The sequence below is a fragment of the Poromitra crassiceps genome (genome assembly GCF_964638095.1).
Source record: "Poromitra crassiceps genome assembly, chromosome: 7".
In the NCBI taxonomy this organism is placed as follows: domain Eukaryota; kingdom Metazoa; phylum Chordata; class Actinopteri; order Beryciformes; family Melamphaidae; genus Poromitra; species Poromitra crassiceps.
In genome coordinates this window covers 43,673,691-43,693,009 of record NC_139628.1, presented here as the reverse complement: position 1 = coordinate 43,693,009, position 19,319 = coordinate 43,673,691, and the positions used below count along the sequence as shown (strand labels likewise).

Here is a 19,319-nt window from a genome sequence, read left to right as displayed (position 1 = left end):
GTGTAACAGGATTGTGAGAGAAATGATATGGACATATATTGAAACGCCCACTCGCGCACGTAGACACACACAGACATGCACACACATACTGTATACACACGGACATGCATACAAGTGGGCAGTGTTGCCAGATCTCGCGAGAGAACCAAGCGGTTGCTTGCTTGTTTCTCTCGCGAGATCTGGCAGCACTGCAAGTGGGGCGCTGCATGTATATGCTTCCCATACGCACACAGTCATTCACACATCTATACAAACACACTGTACAAATCGATGTGCGTGCCAACGCCCACACACTCCCTCTTGATCTCTCTCTCTAGCACACCCATACACACACACACACGCGCGCGCACACAATCACACACCACTATATGTCAATACTGTGGACGATCCTTCAATGAACCTCTCCATACACATTCTCCTCCGGCCGTTTTGGCACACTTCACAATGAGGAATGATTTAAAAAAATGGAAATGTATGACACGTTCCCCTATAAGGCCACTCAGTTCTAAACCCAAACATATTGTCTCTTTGTCCGTCTGCACCAGGCTTTTATTAAGAGTCCAGGCTGCTGGACGCTTGACCCGGTTCTGTAAAGCCAACACTCGCCAATAGAAGGAGCTCCGTGGTTTCTACTGCATATAAATGGTCTAAGGTGAAGAACAACATGAACACTTGGCACGAGGTTTTTCTTTTATATACTGGTATAACCGCTCCGGTCCGACATCCTTCCCACGCTTTTCTTCCAGCTTCATCTCGGTGAATCTCACCAAGGCGAAGGCCCATTTTTTGTCTTTTTTCATGCAGCCTCACCCCTCACGTTTGGTCCATACGCACACATGAACACGCTTTACAGAAATATGACAAAAATAATTCTGTAAATGTTTAAAAAATAGAATACAAAGCTCTAGTCTGGTGTGCAAATAAAAAGAGACATTACACAGATATAGATAAGGGACGTCTAAGCATGAATACTGTAGATGCAGTGCAAAACGATGACCCCCCCTTCCCAACCCCCACCCCCCGTCCCTCCTCCTCCTCCTCCTCCTCCTCCTCTCCAACGTCTAACAGGCATGATGGCGCGTGCCGTCTGTAGAGAAGGGCATTCTGGGATATATATGTGCTCTATGATCATTGAATAAAACAACCAGCAAAAAATATAAACATAAAAAAAAGAAAAAAGAATGGTGGCCAGAAATGACCTTTCCACTGGTTGAGGTTTCTCCCGATCAGTCAGTCCGTTTCGCTTTAAGATGCTCCCTCTCCCATCATTTACAATCTAAATTCATAGCAAAGGCTATGTCGACTCAAAGATCTAGGATCTTCTGGCTAGTTCTCGCTCTTGATTGTGACTTGCGCCGTCTCCGCTCTTTTAGAGCTCAGATATATGAACACATCGGGAGGGAATTTCCCCTCCCTGTCTCGCTACGACTCCTCCTTCCACCGGTCTTTCTCTCTGTCTGCCTCTAGTCTTCCTCACACCCTCCCTGTCTCTCTAGGCCCTAGGGCATATTCCTCTGACTCTATGTGCATGTGAGTCATGTGTGTGTGATGTTTGTGTGTGTCGTGTAGTTGTGTGTTTGTGTAGAGGAGGGCGTGTTCGGGGTAGTGTACGTGTGTGAAAATTATGTCAATCTGCGCGTGTGTTTTCATAAGTGTGACACTATTTATAAGATGTGGAGCGACTCCGCGTCCCTCTCTCTCTCTCTCTCTCTCTCTCACACGTGAGTCTGCATCCTCTGTGTGTGTCGGCTGTGGGAGTAGTCAGAGTGTTGCGAGGTGTAGGAGAAGCGAGTGGAGCTGCCGTACTTCCCAAGTCCAGTCTCTGAGCCCGAGGGGGCGGGGCCCCCGGGACCCACCCCGGGACCCACCCCGGGGACCGCCACCCCAGGGCCCGCCGCCACCCCGGAGCCCATGCCATACATCTCGTAGGACGGGCCGGCCTCCAGCGGGGCCAGGCTGGGCGGGGCGAAGCCCATGCGGTAGCTGGGGTAGTGGGAGGGGTATCCGTAGTTGTCGTAGGCCAGCTGGGGGCCCGAGTCCAGGAGTCCGCAGTCCCCCGGGAAGTCGCCGGGGGTCGGGGGCTGCGCGGGGTTGGGTCCCGGAGGCTGCTGGCTCTGGCCGGCCCGGGTGAAGGTGTTAAACTGGGCGTAGCTGATGTGGGACAGTCTGGAGGGGGGCCGGGGGTCGTAGCAGGCCTGCGGGCGGCCGGGGGAGGTGAGGGGGCCCGGGGGGACAGGAGCGCCCCCGCTGGCCGTGGCCCCGGACCCACCGGCGCTGCTGCTGATGGATGCAGCGCCCCCAGGTGTCCCGCCCGGGGAGCGGTAGTCGGAGTAGTGCATGGTGGAGCGGGAGGCCGGGCGGCCCTCGTCGTGGGTTGAGGCGCGCACATTGTAGTAGCCGTTGGTGGGGTCCTGGGGGGAGAGAGAGTGAGAGAGAGTGAGAGATAGAGACAGAGAGATAGGGAGGGAGAGAGGGAGAGAGAGAGAGAGAGATCAGTCAAGAAAGTACACAGCACATGGTCTTATCCAGAATACTTTACAATAAGGCCAATATAAGCTTCAATTCCTAGATCAACAAACATTACAAGCAGCCGAAACTAAGCAGTGTCAAAGTCAAGGTCAAGGTCGTATTCCTGTGACCACACATCACCGGAGATTTGTCAGTGTTAATTTAACACAGAGAATGTCAATATCAACACTGCACTATGTTCACACTTAATTTACTGTAACACCCATGATCGTTTTGAACAACCGCCCCCAGGAACCAGATCAGCTCTCTGAGTGGACAAACAACTCTCCAATCAACACCTTTCACTGAAAAATCAACACTTATTAACATTGTGAAATTCGCTGTGAGAGATAATGTAATGAGAGATACAAGTATGTACAAGGTTCAGTTCAGTTTAGTTATGTTTATAGCCTCTTATAACACAAGCATGTCTCAAAGGGCTTTACATAGCATCATCAACATCATTATCTGCACACAACATACTACGACTTTTATGAGATTATATACTGTACATTTAAATACTACACAAACACAGCATGTGTTTAGACTGTGGGAGGAAACCAGAGCACCCGGAGGAAAGACGGGGAGCACATGCAAACTGCACTCAGAAAGGACCGAGAAGTCAGGCTCAGCTACAGAGATGCCCTGGAGCTGGTGGGCATTCAAGTCCAGATTCATTGACATTGTGCTGCGAGGGCATTTGGGGGGGGGGGGGGGGGGGGGTATATATAATCAGTTGCTTGAGAGCACAAGAGTTTCTGTCTTTTTCATAAATGCATGCAAATCAAGTAGTGGAGCAAACAAGCCCTTAAAAAGAGAACTGCGCAAGCAAACAGCCCCCTTCGTCTCCAACTGCAAAAAAAAAATATATATATATACATTCAAGATTAATCTAACGAGACTGGCACTCATGCGCCCTAAAGCCCTTTTATAATCGGGGCATTCTCTGATATGATTTGATCTGATTCAAAAGATCTTATATGTGATACAATAATTTGTGGCAGTTGATCTTCAATCTTGATTTGAATGACCTTGTGTTTAAATAAAAAATGACGTGCTCCAAATAATGACATTTACATATAATGTGGTCATGATGACCATGACAGCTGCAAAGACATTTTATTTTTTGACCAGGTCATCTTTTTTGCACAGTTAGTGAATAACATGGTTCAGGTCATTTTGGTGATCTGGTGTGCTAAAAACTTAATGCCACTTTCACACAGCAATGACCAGGGTCGGACCAGGGTTACTCCACCTACGTTGAACCCTTCTTTTGTTCATTCAAACCAAGTTAAGTCAACACGGGTCAATCCCTGGTCATGACAATTCAGATAGGAGCCGGGTCACAACCCAGGGAGAGATGCATAACAACCAGCATAGGCTATTAACATAACACATATAGTGCCATTCTCAGAACCCTTCTCTGCAACACTGGTCCATCCCACCCCTCGAGGTGTGTCGACAAGCCAGGTCGGGCAAGTAACCCAAGTTAACCCTTTCATAGCGTTGTCCAGGTGAAGGACCCTGCTGCCTGGTGTGACGCTATTTCTGTTATCGTTTGGTCCATCTGTCTCATTGTCTCACACATGGCCAGACTCCCCCCCCAACTTTGTTTCACTCTGCTTTGGTGCTGCCTTCAGGCACCAGGGGGAAAAAAAATCTGGCTCAGCCTGTTGTCAGGGTAATCTAACCGCCTCCTGTGGTGGATAGATACATGTCTGCGTTTCTTCAAAGTGATCCAAGGCAGAACTCCAGGCAGAGGGCTGCTGTGTTTGCCCTTGCAAAATATCCATGCGGGGACGTTTCAGTAGAACATTTTGGCAGCTTCACGTGTTAACCGCCTCTTGAGAACGCATTCATCACCTCGGCCGAACACAACGCTGTCAAAATGTGTAAATGATTCATGCCAGCCGAATGAGGAGAATATGCCTGAGTTATTGCTTTGTCCGGTTCCTCTTTGAACTTCTGCGGGACGGGTGAGCCAGCCTGCTAAGTGATTAGAGGAGCTAGTTGAGCAGTTTAGCATTCTGTCGCCGTGTTTTCAGCTGTTGGACTGAATTGACTTTTATGACGACTGCTGCAGTCCACTGCCAAAGAGCCAGGCGCTTTCTCAGTTAGTCAGTATGCGTTCCTGTGCGTCTTTGTGTCTTCCATGACGCGTTTATACTTAATATCTAAACGCTGAAGCAGGATTCCAAAACAAAACCAAAAGACAGAAGACGGATAAATGTCCTGGGAGTTTACTTGTCCACCGTCCTTTTGTTCTAGAACTGTGCTTCAGCAGTTAGATATAACGTAAATACGTCCTGAGGGACAAAAGAACGCACTAGAACACTATTGAGAAAGCCTCCATGCAAACTGTAAGGAAGCTTCTCTGTGCTCACTCTTATGAGAAGATCGTTCTCCACAAAACGACTTTCTCCCTAAGGTCACAAGTATCGACTTGGCATTCTTGGACTTAACATTTAGCCCCAAACTGCAACTGTCTGTTCAAATCCTTCTTGTTCATCTTCTTTTAACTATCACATACCAGATGCACGTGTGCACCCTCTAGAGGTGAGATTTCAGCAGAGCACAATTTTGGTATCAGAAGTTCAGAAAATTCAATATTGGATTCAATGCTGGTCTTACTTGGAAAAGGTACTGTAATAGTCTTGAAAATTCAAGATCACTCATCTTCTAGAGCAGTGATTCAACCGTATCATATCAAGGACCACTCATTTAGTCCACATTAGGGCCACAGACCCTCATTTTGATGAGATTTTGTCTCTCGGACGCAAATTTGAGAATATTTTTTACATGTTCGATATTATTTTGTGCAGAATTCCACACATATCTGTATTGTAGGTACAGAACAGTGATACTATGACCAAAACAGGCAGCCATTCTTCAACATTCTCTAGTAGTTTAACCAGTCATCCATTTGCTGGGGACTCCCTGGAACCCCCTCAAGGACCTCTGGTGGTCCCCGGACCCCACGTTGAGAACCACTGTTCGAGAGGCCAAAATAAATACTTGTGAATAATAACATTGACTCTGATTGATCACCTTGGTTCTCCAATACTATGATCGTGGTGGAACACACATTTCGAAACACTAAAGCCTTCAATATAGGCTTATTTGGGATCATGTGTTTACAGAGGAGGCTTCAGTGCAGAATAAGGTCAAATAAGGGTCAAACTTCCGTTAATATGTTCTTCACTTGGTTATTGTTTGTGCCTGGTAGATACGGTCAATGTCATCCTGGGAGACGGCGCTTCCATTGGAAAAGAAATACCGTACATCATTGGATGAAAGTCATCACTCAGAGTCCCCATGTCGGTAATGATTAGGATATTCTCAGCCCTTTGAGGTATAATTAGGATAAAACCTTGCCAGGAAATGTACTCCACAAGCCTTCACTCTCACTGTGGCATGATTTCATGTTCATGTTTTGTTTATTTTGCCCTTATCCTTAATGTAACTGCATTTGTCTACCTGTGTGACCATTTTCAATAATTGAATTACATCCTAAATAGATGAGGCTTTTTATAGGAAAAGTTTGCAGATTTTCAACTTATGAAGACGAAGTGAAAGTGAACAGACCTCTGTGGTGTGTTTTTTTTTGTGAGTGTATGAGCTCACCTTCAGGTCATATTCCTGGCGGGTGTCCAGGGTGTCGCTGCGAAGGTCAGACTTGAGCTCTATGTCGTCTTTAAAGGGCTGATTGGAGGGAGAGAAGGACACAGAGGGGAGAAACTAAACCGTCAAACAACAAAAAAAACAAAAACAAAACGAAAGAGGAGGTGCCATAACGAAACAGAAGAGGAGGTGCCATAACGAAACAGAAGAGGGACGGAGGCAAAGGAGTGTGGAGGAGGAATGTGAAAGGAAAAAGGGGGAAATGGAATTAAGAGAGTGTTAAAAAGAGGCAGGGTTCCTGCACATGTTCAATAAAAAAAATTCCCTACATACATAAGATTTTGTCTGGTGTTGGATTTATGCAGATAGACATCTTACCCCTGTTAACGAGGTCAGATCGCTGTATAGATGAAGACCGTTTTTCACAGTCACAAGAATATGTGAGATGATTGGCAGGGTTCCTACATGCTTTCCATTTTAAAATTCCATATTTTTCCAGGCAGAGCCTATGTTCTTGACTGGATGTGATTTTGGTCTGTGTTTGATGTAATGCATGCTGGGTAATAAGAGCATCTCTCGATCTGAACATTCTTCTTCTTCACATCAACAAACTGTGGGCTCAAAGTGGGCCTACAACAATGTAAAAGCTATAATTAGGTGTGTATCGGACCTGAACCACATTTTCAATACTTTTCCAGACTTTTTCCCCCCCAAATTCCCAAACTATTCAAGACCTGGAAATGATCAAACTATTCAAGACTTGGAAATGATGAAATTGAATTTTTATACTTTTCCAGACTTCCCAGACCTGTGTAGGAACCTGAGTTTGTTTTTTATTCAAAGGTACGGTGCGGTGTAGGGAGAGGTTATGGAGTTAGTTTTTTCTCTACGACTACAGGCTGTGTCAACAGTTTCCCGCCGCTGCTCACCGAGTACATGGCCTTGACCATGCGCGATGCGGTGGACACGCTGCCAGAGTCCTCCTCCAAGCTGTGGGTCTCCTTGTTTATCGTCTCCACCTTGATGTCGGGCTTACCCAGCGTGACCCCGCGCCGACCTGGAAGCAAAACACAACCAGGTTGAATGCGGCTGGACACCCGCGACGCCGCCGGCGTGTGTTTTTGTGGGCGCGAGGAGCGGGTTCAGAGGGCACCTACATCCATATCGTTTACAGAGAGTGTTTAGGTAACGCACAACGAAGACAGTAGAGTCTCTTTGTTACGCTGCAGAAATGTCCATCTTAACAAGTCATTTTGTGGGGTGAGCTCATTCCATTTGTTTCCAATGCAGTTTCACTTCACTCAGTTCAGTTAAAAAAAGAATCACACTACTAGTATCAAGAAAATGCTTAATGCTTAATTCCAAAATATTCTTGAAATGAGGGCTGCAACTAACAATTATAACATTATTGATTAGTCTGTCGATTATTTTCTCGACTAATCCCTAGACTAGTCATTTGGTCTGTAAAATTAATGTAAATTTGTAAAATGTAAAATGTAAAATGGTGAAAAAATGTCGATCAAATGTTCTCAAATGTCTTCTTTTGTCCTGAGCAACAGTACACAGCCCCAAAGATAATCAGTTTACTGTAACAGAAGACTAAAAGAAAATATTCACATTTAAGAAGCTGAAACGAGATAATTTGAGTATTCATTCATTCATAAACATTTGTGTAAACGATTAATCCATTATAAAAATAGTTGGTGATTAATTTTCTGTCGATCGACTAATCGATTAATCAACTAATTGTTGCAGCTCTAGTGTAAATTGAATTGAAACTATTGAAACAAGTGGAATCAAGTGGATATTTTCAACCCATTTGCAGATAAGTTTTTACTGCTGAATGTGAAAGCAATTGACTTGTTAAGATGGATACAATAATAGAGCAAATACATAATCAATACATAAAACACGTAGTATTTGTTATACTACACAGTGAAAAGTAAAAAGTGAACATTATAGCTACATGGAAGCTGCTGTACTATACATGCAGATTGAGTGTTAATATGTGTTAAGTATATAGAGAGTATGGTTGTGACTCACTGCCTTTGCGCTGCCGGTAGAAGATAAGCACCAGGACGAGCAGACAGAGGAACAAGAGGATGGTGCAGCCCACTGTCCCACCGGCTATTATCCCCACTGGGACCTCCTCTGAGAGGGGGAGGAGAGAGGGAGGGGGCAAGAGGAAGGGATGGGAGTCAAAGGTATGTTAAAGACATAATCCATAACATTTTCATATCAATAAATGGCAATTTTGCAACTCTATCTCCATTTAATATAACACCTACTGTATATCAGTTCATGGAAGCTTTTGCACCTAAAACAGGAAGCTCTCACACACCTGTCTCCTCCAGTGTGATGATCATGGTGCCCGGGCCGAAGGCGTTCCAGGCGGTGCAGTTGTAGGTGGACAGGAAGTCAGACTCCATGACGTTGTTGATGGTGAGGGTGGAGAGCACGCCGCCGCCCTCCGCCGCAGGCTTGCTCTGCTCCACCGTGTACCTCTCCAACAGAGTCCCCCTCTCCTTCTCCCACACGTTCTCCTTCCACGCCCACACCTGCAACACACACACACACACACACACACACACACACACACACACACACACACACACACACACACACGGGAACACACATCAGCCTTAACATACTTAAGACACCAACAAGATGCCGCATTACACGCTGCACCAATGGTATGAAATGGTATCACCCTTCCTGTCTCCTAAGTCAGTGGGCGTGGTCACCTCGCCCCACCGAGGCCATTGCCTGAGACAAGTCAAGTCAATTGTATTTAGATGGCGCCAAACCATAGCAAGAATGATCTCGAGACGCTTTACAAATAGAGCAGGTAAAAGAAGGTTCTTTATTTTAGAAGGTCTGGAACAAAGTTAATTTTCTCCAGACTTGTCTGTCTGAAAAATGCCATTTTAGTGTCAGAATGTTCAGGAGATATGTGGTTTGTGAAAAATGGGTCCAATATTTACTTTGGCGACTATGGGGCGAAAGAATCTGTCATAATCTGTGCTCACATTCCCTTCTCCCATGGATAGACTGCTGCTCTAGTCTTATAATCTCTCCGTGGCAGTGGTGCAGCCCATGTGACACAGATACAGGAAATGACTCGCAGATGGACCGTCTCGCTCTAATAAACGGTCTCTAGTTAAGCCCTATTTGGATCAAAATTCATTTGGGGGAAGTGCTGTAATGTCATTTTTACATGCTGTAATTCCATTCATTCAGAATGAAGGAGCTCAGTGATTTACCCCTCAAATTTCTCATTTGAGAAATCAAAGTCTGGATGTAAAAGTCACTATCTCTGCTTATCTACTGGACACCAGAAACTCAACATATTCTTAGGATGGAGATGTCAATTCAAACTGGATTGCTGTGAAATCGTAGGTAATTTGCTTCTGATTTTTAACTTTCCAGACTTGTAAAAATGACTGATTCATACTGGATTCAAATTACAGGTGCAGTTGGTAATGATTACAGTTACAGGTGATCCACCAGTAAACATATTCAATATTTTCTTTCTTATTTCTTATTTTCTTATTTTGTTTTCAATTTTCTCCTTGTCAGCATGCAAAATCCTCTGAAACAGCATTTAGACCATCATGGGACACTAAAAGTCACAATGAAATTCAGACTCATGAAATTATTTTTGTTGGGTTACCTGCTGTTTAAGGCAATGTGACTCATAACTAATTTACAAAAAAACATAACTGAAAAATTAAATTATTAAATAAAATGTCTCTGGTCAGAGAGAAACGCCATCGGATATCATCGGCAAATGCGTCCCTAGTCTGACCCTAACGTACACAAGGCAGATCCAAAATACATCCCATACATTTACATGAAGAAGACACTCACATGTGAACACACACACCCCATACATTTACATGAAGAACACACTCACATGTGAACACACACCCCCCATACATTTACATGAAGAACACACTCACATGTGAACACACACACCCCATACATTTACATGAAGAACACACTCACATGTGGACACACACCTTGCATGACATCCTAAGAGCAGCAACAGTGTGTCTCCTGGCCGGGGCGACTGAGTTAGCGAGAATGCTGCACACTCTCCAGCTCGGAAACCGCTAAAAGCAGCTGTATTATTCAGCAGGGAAGTGCTGTACCAAGGCGGGGACGGGGTTAATTATGCATAAGGCCACATGTTCCCATAATCTGCCCATTTATTCAAAAGAAGAAGAATCTCCTGGCCGTGGCATTTACCGGGACAACTGTTCCTCTTCCCCTCCTTCATATTTTATAAATCCTTTTCTGTCCCCGCCTGCATTAAGGGGCGCATGGCCGGTGAGTCAGGACGGATCAAAGTCAGTGGAGGAACCACTATGGTTGCGTCTCCGTGGTACAGTTGACTGGAGAAAAGCATCCAGGGCTGGTCTTCTGACGCAGGAGCTAAAAGTGGGCCGTGTTTGTGTTGGTTTGTTTATGTGATGAATTCTGGGAGAGTTTTGTGGTGAGTCACCGTTCAGAGGGAGAGAGGGGATGGTCGCCTGAAAGCATTTACCAGCCATCTAGGTATAGAGAGAGTAGGATACAAGTCGCTTTCAGGCTAAAAAGGTGCAACATTGTGCTTTTACGCCACCAAATATTCCGTTTCTTCTGAATAATTACACTTGGGTTGACATTTTGAAGGTGTAAATATGGGATTGGTAATGTTCTTTATGGTTTTAGCCCATGAAACTATTGTTTTATTGCACTGTAACTCTGCTTTGATCAATTGTGCTGTTCTTGTTTGGCGTTTTAGGGTTTTAGTGTGGCGAAGAACTTTCACTCACAATCTTATCCGGAGGAGGCGTACTGGCTATGTAACATTTGACCTCTCCTCTCTCTCCTCTCACCGCATACTGGACTGGCTCGCTGGAGATGATGGGAGGACCTGTGCCAAACAAAAGAGAAAAGGTGAGTGTGAATGAGCGAGAGAGAGAGAGAGAGAGAGAGAGAGAGAGAAGGGTGGTGAGAGAGTAGTCGTGTTTCCATTACCCTCATAAATGCGCAAAATCTAAATATCGCAATAGAAATTGGGTAATGGAAACACGTAAATTTCGAAAAAGCTCCCAAATATCGCAAAACGTTTTTGCGCTCTCATGAGGTGGTTTTTCAGACGTGTCGATATAGCAGTTTATCGCAAAAGTGTAATGGAAACAGATTTTCCGCATTTGCACGTCATGTGACCCATCTGATCCTTTGGAAAATGAAAGGAAATTAGGGAGAAAGGGTTTGATAAACCGTGGCAAAACCTTCGCAGCAAGTGGAAAACTTTGAAGCAACGCTACCTAGCAGAAAGAGTGTTGTGCAAAAGCGGAGCCGGAAAATAGATCATGTTTAATGGGAGAAATCGATCCATGCCTGTGTGCGCGCATTTGGCACAGCGGCGAGATGATCGGCGGGATGAAAAGCACACCGGTGCGGTGCTGTTGACTGAAGTGATTAATACATTACACACGTTTCAGGTGCAATGTTATAATTATAATACACGATATTCTGACTATTGCACGGCACCATATCAGCCTTTCCCCCCCTCCTCCATCTCTAAAATGGGACAAGTTGTAGGCTACCTTTTTTCCTCTGCCTGTCGCGCTCACTGCATTCACCGCAGCCAGCAACATGTTCTTTTGAATTGATACACAGGCTCGTTTATATGCGTTGTAACTTCATGTTGTGATTTGCATTGACCATTGGTTGGATTTGAGCATGCAGGCAACATCATCTAATTGCAGCGCCGCAGATGTATCTCCATGCAGGGGACGGGATATGGGGCAGATCCGCGTGCGTAATCACTGTGGCAGCTGCTGGTAACGGGAATTGCGAAACTCAACTTCAATGGAAACGCCTACAAGTCGCAATTGTACATTGTCGAAGTTGTAGAAATATCGCAATTATTTTGCGAAAAACTGTAATGGAAACACAGCTAGAGAGAGAGAGGAGAGATACTACTATCAAATAAAAATCAAACTGTGAAAGCATAAGCGAGGAATACCACTGCTGTCATATCCCACTGTGGCGTTTTTACTTTTATTTGAACTGAAAGTTTTGCACATGTGGCAAGTGCGTTTCATAACCAAGCCGGTTTGAAAGGCCCCACTGTAATGATGTCAAAAGTAACTGGAACGTCACGCTAGTAATTACTGTGTTTTTCTCAAATCCTGAAAAGCCGACCTTTTGGTAGCACAAGATTCTCGTCTAAGAGCAGTGATGTATCAAACTGTGTGGACGTGTTCTGACCGTTGACAGTGAGTGTGACCTCGGTCTCTCCTACTCCGATGCGTGGGACGATGGCCTTGCACACATACTGGCCGGCGTCCGCCTGGCTCACAGACTTCAGATACAACTGGTTGTTGTTACTGAGAACCTGGGAGGGAGGGAAAAGGGCAGAAAATAGGGAGGAGAGTCAGTTACAGTAAATTACAAAAAAAGTAAAAAAGTAAAAATAAAAAGATAAATTGCTGTGCGCGTAGATGAGAGGTTAATGAAAACAACAATGCACATTTGCGCGCCCATTTTTTTTTAAATATAGGTTACATCTATGTATACTGTCACTAATAATTGGAGAGCGGGACGGCGTGGCACGGCGCGGCGCACAATTGGTCAACTGCGGCTGCGCGAAGCCGAGCTGCGTCTGCGAGGGAAAACCAACACGGTACGGTAGACAGCACACTGTTTCTAGTGTCACTAATTTACAACACCAACACATTACTGATGGACTTTTAATGTTTATGCCTTATTTTACTTTTAATCTCACATCTGATAGTGATACGTTGCCAGATCTCGTGTGAGAGTATGTTGCTGAGACAGAGACAGGTCTTGACTCTTGAACAAAGTCTATTTCCTCCTGACTTCGTCATTTTAGTGTCAAAATGTTCGTAAGATATGTGGCTTGTGAAAAATGGGTCCAATATTGACTAGGCGATGGGGCGAAAGAATCGTAATCGTAAAGCGTCATAATCTGTGCTCATGTTCACTTCTCCCATTGGAGGGAATAGGCTCTAGAACTGCTGCTAGTCTCTTAATCTCTCCGTGGCAGTGAGGCATCCCATGTGACACAGATACAGGAAATGACTCACAGATGGACCGTCGCGCTCTAGTAAATGGTCTCTGGTTTTGAATTCTATTGGGACAGCCAAGTTGTACATTCAAAGTTGCCCCTGAGCTGAAGACCTACAATATGGCGAGATTGTGATGTCAACCAAAAGCCCTTTATATCCTATTCTCTGCTGCAGCAGCAATGATTTAACCACGGAGATCATGTACGTTTCATATTTAATGTAAAGAGAAGAGGGGAGTAAATGTAGGAAAAGAGAGAGAAAGAGACATGAGGACAAGAGAGATAATACAAAGGTACTGTACGTGGCTGGCAAGTATGCCATTAACGGACTGAGAAACACTTCAACAGGATGAAGAAAGTTGGAGATGCAGGCCCGGTTCTATAGGGGTGCAAGATTTGGATCAGTTGGAATTTGAATCCGTGACCAATATTACTGTGTTTCAGAGGCTGTAGCAGGCTCATTTCTAAAGCTAGAACCTCTCACCTCAAGATATCTCAATGAGAATGGGTTCTATTTACAGACATGCCCACTTTATGCTAATCCCACATACTAATTTAGTTTTTGGAGGAAAAAAACCACAACAACATGCAGTTTTTTTGCATGCAGTGTAAATGTATTAATTTTCACATATTCTATTTGAAAAGTTCTGCATACTGGGGTTCCTAAACCATCTTGGAATTGCATAAATTGAGTATGACTGAAAAGATGAGACTCTTGTGGATTCAATGAGCCCAATTGTATTAATCTGTGACGATAGCCTCCATATTAGCCATTTCATTGTAGTGAGACTATTTTTCTAAACTTGACCTCATCTGTTTATGCTCGTGACCCGTAACACCTCCACGATTTTTGAAAAGCTGTTTCCAGCCCGCACTGTACACTCCCACTAAACTAACTTCAGATGCACCTTAAGTCAGTTTGTTGTGGAACCATGCCTGGGGAGATGTCAAAGTACTATGAATACGAGAACAGAAGAGCGATCTGAGAGGACTCTCTTACCATGTTTGAACCCTTTTTGAACCAGGTGAGGGTGAGCGGAGGGTTACCGGCCCATTTGCAGTTGAGGCTGACATCAGAGTCCATGTCTACTGTTTTGGGCTGGGGCTCCACCAACAGGATCGGACCGACTGGACAGAGACAGAGAGATGTTGTATTTGAGTATTAATGGAATAGTGTAGGACTGAAGGAGAGCGAGATGGTCAGAGCGAGTGAAGACAGGAAAGATAAGGTTGGACAAGCCGAGAGCAGTATTTGGGAGACACTCACAGTGGACGTCCACCAAGATGCTGACGTTGGTCTTGCCCACGGCGTTGAAGACCAGACAGGAGACGGGCTCGGTGAAGAAGGAGTGGTCGGCCTTGGTGGTGAACACGCTCTCCCTGGCACCCTGCAGCACCACGCCACCTTTAGCCCACCTAGGGTTCAAACACACCGCGTTATGAACACAGACAGTCAGACACCCATCGTATGCACACAAAAATATATACATTGGAACATAGGTGATGTACATACTGTATGTTAACCTATATAAATATTGTATCTTTTGATCTGTAGATATGTGGAGAAAATGTATGGCAATGTTGCAAAAATGGCTACTTTCAGATATGTTCTATATCTTAGGCTATTTACATGAAAATTTGTATTTACATGGTAGAGACACTTAGGTTAAGAGACACTTACATTACATGATATATGGATGGACTATATTTACTGTAAATATATCTTAACCAAAGCTATATTCGGTGAATAATAAGATGAATGAATAATAATGAATAAATAATAAATATAAATTAATTAATAAGATAATATTTTGAAATATGAGCTTATCACAGGATACATTATTCACAATACATTAAATAAATTAGATTAAAAAAATGATTTACTTATGTTTCCTAATATATGGTCATATGTATAATGACAGTTTGAAACCACCTGAATTTAGGAATAATACAAAACCAAACCAAAAAAAAATAACGATATAAAATGTGAATCCATTCCTATGTTGCTATGCAGACCTGTAGCCCATAATGGGAGGGTTGGCGTTGGCCTGGCAGGTGAAGGTGACTCTGTCCCCCTCCAGGACGGAGCGAGGCTCGATGGACAAGGTCACTGTTGGTGGGTCTGTGAGGGAGGAAACACACCCGCTCAGTTCATCTGTGCTGCAATGTGGAGGCCATTCTGGTGCAAAATGGCTGCCATGCATTAGTAGCTATATAGGCATGTAACTGATGGCTGATGCAATAACATAAAATAGTATGCAATGTCCCTCTAAATGAGTCAAAATAAAACCAGATAATGCAGTAATTACATCTTCAGACAGATATTGTAATTCCTTCCAATTGATAATGCAAGTAACTGGACATGATTGCATTATAAGCGGCATAACATGACATATGTTATTATTACATTAGCTGACAGTTTTTTATCACATTTGCGACCCAGCAGTTGTTACATTGTCAGTCGCTAGAAAGCAGTGGCTAATCTCATAACTCTGAGTCTCACACAGTAGTGACACATAATACCATCTGATTGGGCGTCAGTTAACTGTGTTGGACAGATCCCTTCTTTACATACAGCCTTTCCCGTACAACATACTGTACACAGTGGCCATATAATGTAGCACATTGTAATTTGGTTTGGCCCGACTCACTAGTGTGACCTTTAAGTGCATTTTGAAGACCATAATATAAGGGTGTCATTTTTAGAAAACTGGGCAATATTGCTGTCACTATAATATACCTATAGGGACTTTAGAGTGCGAGACATAGAGAGTCTGTGGTACTCAATATTGAGTTTATAGTGATGATAATTAATAATTAATGTTTTTTTTTTAAATCTTGTATTCCATGGTATCATTATGCCTATAATCACTGGGGATCACTGTGGATTACTGTGGATAACATGCTTCAACAGTGGTTCACTGTTATCTCTCTACTTTCAATACACATACGTCGTCATGGTATTCTGGACAAAATCATATCTCACAATGAAAATATTCTGGGTCATTCAGTGTTTGTTATACTCGTTGGGTCCAAATGGACTTTCCCTCAACATTTTGCCCATACAGTCCAGATGAAGAGTCCAGCAGCGCTTACGGTGTACGTTGAGGGTCACGGTTGTGCTCTTGCCGGTGGGAATAGCTAGGTTGCTGGCCACGCAGCTGTAGTTCCTCCCGGTGTCGGTGTCCACGGGATGGATGGGCAGGTAGCTCCGCGTGGTCACCCTCTTCCTGTCTGGAAGCACCTCCTGGTGGGGGGATGGAGGACAGAGAGAGAGAGAGAGAGGGACAAATGGAATCAGAAGAAGAATTGCTGCCAAAAAATGGCTAGAAGCTGGAGATTCCTGAGGTGAGTAGATATGAAAACACTGAAGAGATGAGAAACACCAGTATTTAAGGATGAACAAACATTAGGGAAAGGGTGAAAGAATGTCGAGGTGGAGACAGAAATTGCATCTGCAAACTGACGATCGTGTAAGAGTGAAACACATCTGCACCTTTTTGTACTTTTTAAATTAGTACATTTTTCTTGATTTCTGCATTCTTTCATTCATTTTCATGGAGCTGTTTACCGTTAAACGTTAGTCTGCAAGTCTGATCTCTTTGATAAAAGAGGTGGAGGATTACTGGACTTGTGTGAAAACTCACATCTAAGGTGCGGAGATAAGTACAAATTTTCACAATAGCAGAACTTTGACTTCCTTTAATTAATGAGACACTTCTCAAGCTCTGGAGGACATCTCCAGCTCACGCTGCCTAAGGAAAGCCTGCCAGCATCTGCAAGGACTACACACGGCCATGCCATCGTCTGTTTGAACTCCTTCCATCTGGCAGACGTTAGAAGACCTTCATCGCCCGCACCTCCAGGTCGAGTAATAGTTTCTTCCCCAGGGCCATATCTGCTTTGAATCAGTCCACCAAGTGCCCCCCATAGCTGTCTGACTGCCCCCCCACCACCCCTCTTTCCTGGACTGTACGGCTTTTGTTGTTGCTGTTTTGCACATCGGAGCTGTAGCTCTGTCACTGTTTACTACTGTCTGCTCTATTACACATTTGAACTGTAACTCTATCTATTAATGCTGTCATTGTTTTAAAATGTATTGGTTACTACTGCCGGACATTGCACATTTGAACTGTATACTGTATGAACGTGGTCATTGTTCGTATAGTGCTTGTTAACTTTATAGCTATTTTTTTCGTTATTTTTTTAACCTATTTATTGTTCCTTTATTGCATCGAGTTTGGAATTCGCAAACTCAATCTCGTTGTACCTGGTACAATGACAATAAAGATATTCAATTCAATTCAATAAAGATAAAATATGATGAAAATCGGTTTCTCAAGTCAAGTGCCAGATCAAGAGCTTGATAGCGCTCCTCTCACTTCTGACTAATGAGCTGAATTTGCCTCTTGAAAAGCACAGGTTTTCCTACAGTTCACAAGGGAGTGTCTCGTAGGGCATTCACGACTACTGCATTTTAGAAGTCATCGATTACTCCCAAAAGGTAGTCGACTAGTCACACAGGAGATAATATATCATATTTTCTCATGCAATAAAAATGGTCAATTCTCATCAAAAAGGTCTAAAAACCCCAATAAAGGGTTAACTAATGTAGGCGGGACCAACCTGGGGGTATGTGAAAGAGCACAGTCCTTCATTGGCTCTAAGAGGCTGTTTACAAATGAGCCCATAAACTCCAGCAACTGAGCTGGAGATAGCGACTGTTTGACTGCAGTAACAACACAGACAGTCTTTCCGTCTCTAAATACATTAAATTCTGTTTATTTAACATAGCATAACATAGAAAATTATTGTTCAAACAAATCTATGTTAAATTTATACATTTATTTATATTTATAAATACATATTAATATTATATTTATATTCTAAAACCACAGATGAACGATTCGTCGACTATGATGCACAGTGTCGACTAGCAGTTTTGATAGTCGACTAGTCTGCCTAGTCGGCCTAGTCAGTGTCTAGGTGTGTGTGGCTTTGGTAGGCTTACGGTGGTGCTGGCAGCGCCCTCTACAGGCAGGCCGTCTTTGAGCCACTCGATGATGGAGGGTGGCTTGGCCCCTCGAGAGATGCAGCTGAGGTTGTAGGACTCCCCCGCATTCAGCAACACCTCCGGACCCCCGTCTATCACCGGCTCATCTGGGGGGACTGGAGAGGGGAGAGGGGGCAGTTAAGAAACTATCATCACCGGCTCATCTGGAGGGACTGGAGATGGGAGTGGGGGCAGTTAGAAATACGTGCCGTCTCTCCAGGGGCGGACTGGGATCATAATTCAGGCCGGGCATTAGATACCAAGCAGGCCAGGCCGATACGGGCCGACGCGCGTGAATTTTTTTTTTTGGGCCGTTTGAAGCTCAATTTGGGGCGTTTGAAGCCCAATTTGGGCCGTTTGATGCCAGATTTGGGCCGTTTGAAGCCCAATTTGGGTCGTTTAAAGCCAGATTTGGGCCGTTTGAAGCCCGATTTGGGCCGTTTGAAGCCCAATTTGGGCCATGTCCAATTTTACAATGAGATGCACCCACTTTAAACCTGAATAAAGTAATAAAACCACTAGTAAACCAGTAGGCGGCGCCGGCATTTGCCCGACGTGCCCGATTATGCAGTCCGCCCCTGCGTCTCTCTCACTCTCACACCACACATTTCACCCAGGCACACACACTGAGACGTACTGAGCACGGTGAGCTTGGCCCTCCGGGACCTCAGGGCGGCGTCAGGTGCCTGGCACTCGTACAGGGAGTCGTCGGACAGGTCGGCTGACAGGATCTCCAGGTTGTACTGGCCCAAGTCATTGACACGCAGCACGCGGTACCTGGGCCAGGCTGGGAGACACACAGATACATACAGAGAGAGTCAAACACATACAGGGTTCCTACACATTTTCAATTAAAAAATGACCCACTTTTTCCAGACCTGGAAGATTTTGCCTGGTGTTCAATATGATTTACGCAGATAGACATCTTGCCCCTGCTAACTAGGTCATATCACTGTAGAGATGAAGATTGTTCTTCACAGCCACAAATATCAGGATATGTGAGGTCATTGGCAGAGTTCCTATGCGCTTTCCATTTTATTTATTTATTGT

The 19,319-nt window shown here is 44.3% G+C and overlaps 1 protein-coding gene across 1 annotated transcript in view; it reads right to left on the bottom strand.

Moving 5' to 3' along the window:
• Nucleotides 1-1,061: 1,061 nt before the first annotated feature.
• The window catches only part of kirrel1a (kirre like nephrin family adhesion molecule 1a), a gene marked incomplete at its 5' end in the record, with an annotated part of 21,646 nt that continues 3,388 nt past the window's right edge, over nucleotides 1,062-19,319 (bottom strand). Inside the window, 13 exons of the mRNA XM_083640138.1 lie at nucleotides 1,062-2,411; nucleotides 6,133-6,210; nucleotides 7,059-7,186; nucleotides 8,173-8,280; nucleotides 8,471-8,687; nucleotides 10,950-11,050; nucleotides 12,397-12,523; nucleotides 14,217-14,344; nucleotides 14,484-14,632; nucleotides 15,233-15,338; nucleotides 16,313-16,463; nucleotides 18,228-18,385; nucleotides 18,907-19,056. Coding sequence (XP_083496264.1) covers nucleotides 1,716-2,411; nucleotides 6,133-6,210; nucleotides 7,059-7,186; nucleotides 8,173-8,280; nucleotides 8,471-8,687; nucleotides 10,950-11,050; nucleotides 12,397-12,523; nucleotides 14,217-14,344; nucleotides 14,484-14,632; nucleotides 15,233-15,338; nucleotides 16,313-16,463; nucleotides 18,228-18,385; nucleotides 18,907-19,056 — 2,297 coding nt within the window. The 3' untranslated portion in view covers nucleotides 1,062-1,715. The remainder of the gene's footprint in view (nucleotides 2,412-6,132; nucleotides 6,211-7,058; nucleotides 7,187-8,172; nucleotides 8,281-8,470; nucleotides 8,688-10,949; nucleotides 11,051-12,396; nucleotides 12,524-14,216; nucleotides 14,345-14,483; nucleotides 14,633-15,232; nucleotides 15,339-16,312; nucleotides 16,464-18,227; nucleotides 18,386-18,906; nucleotides 19,057-19,319) is intronic.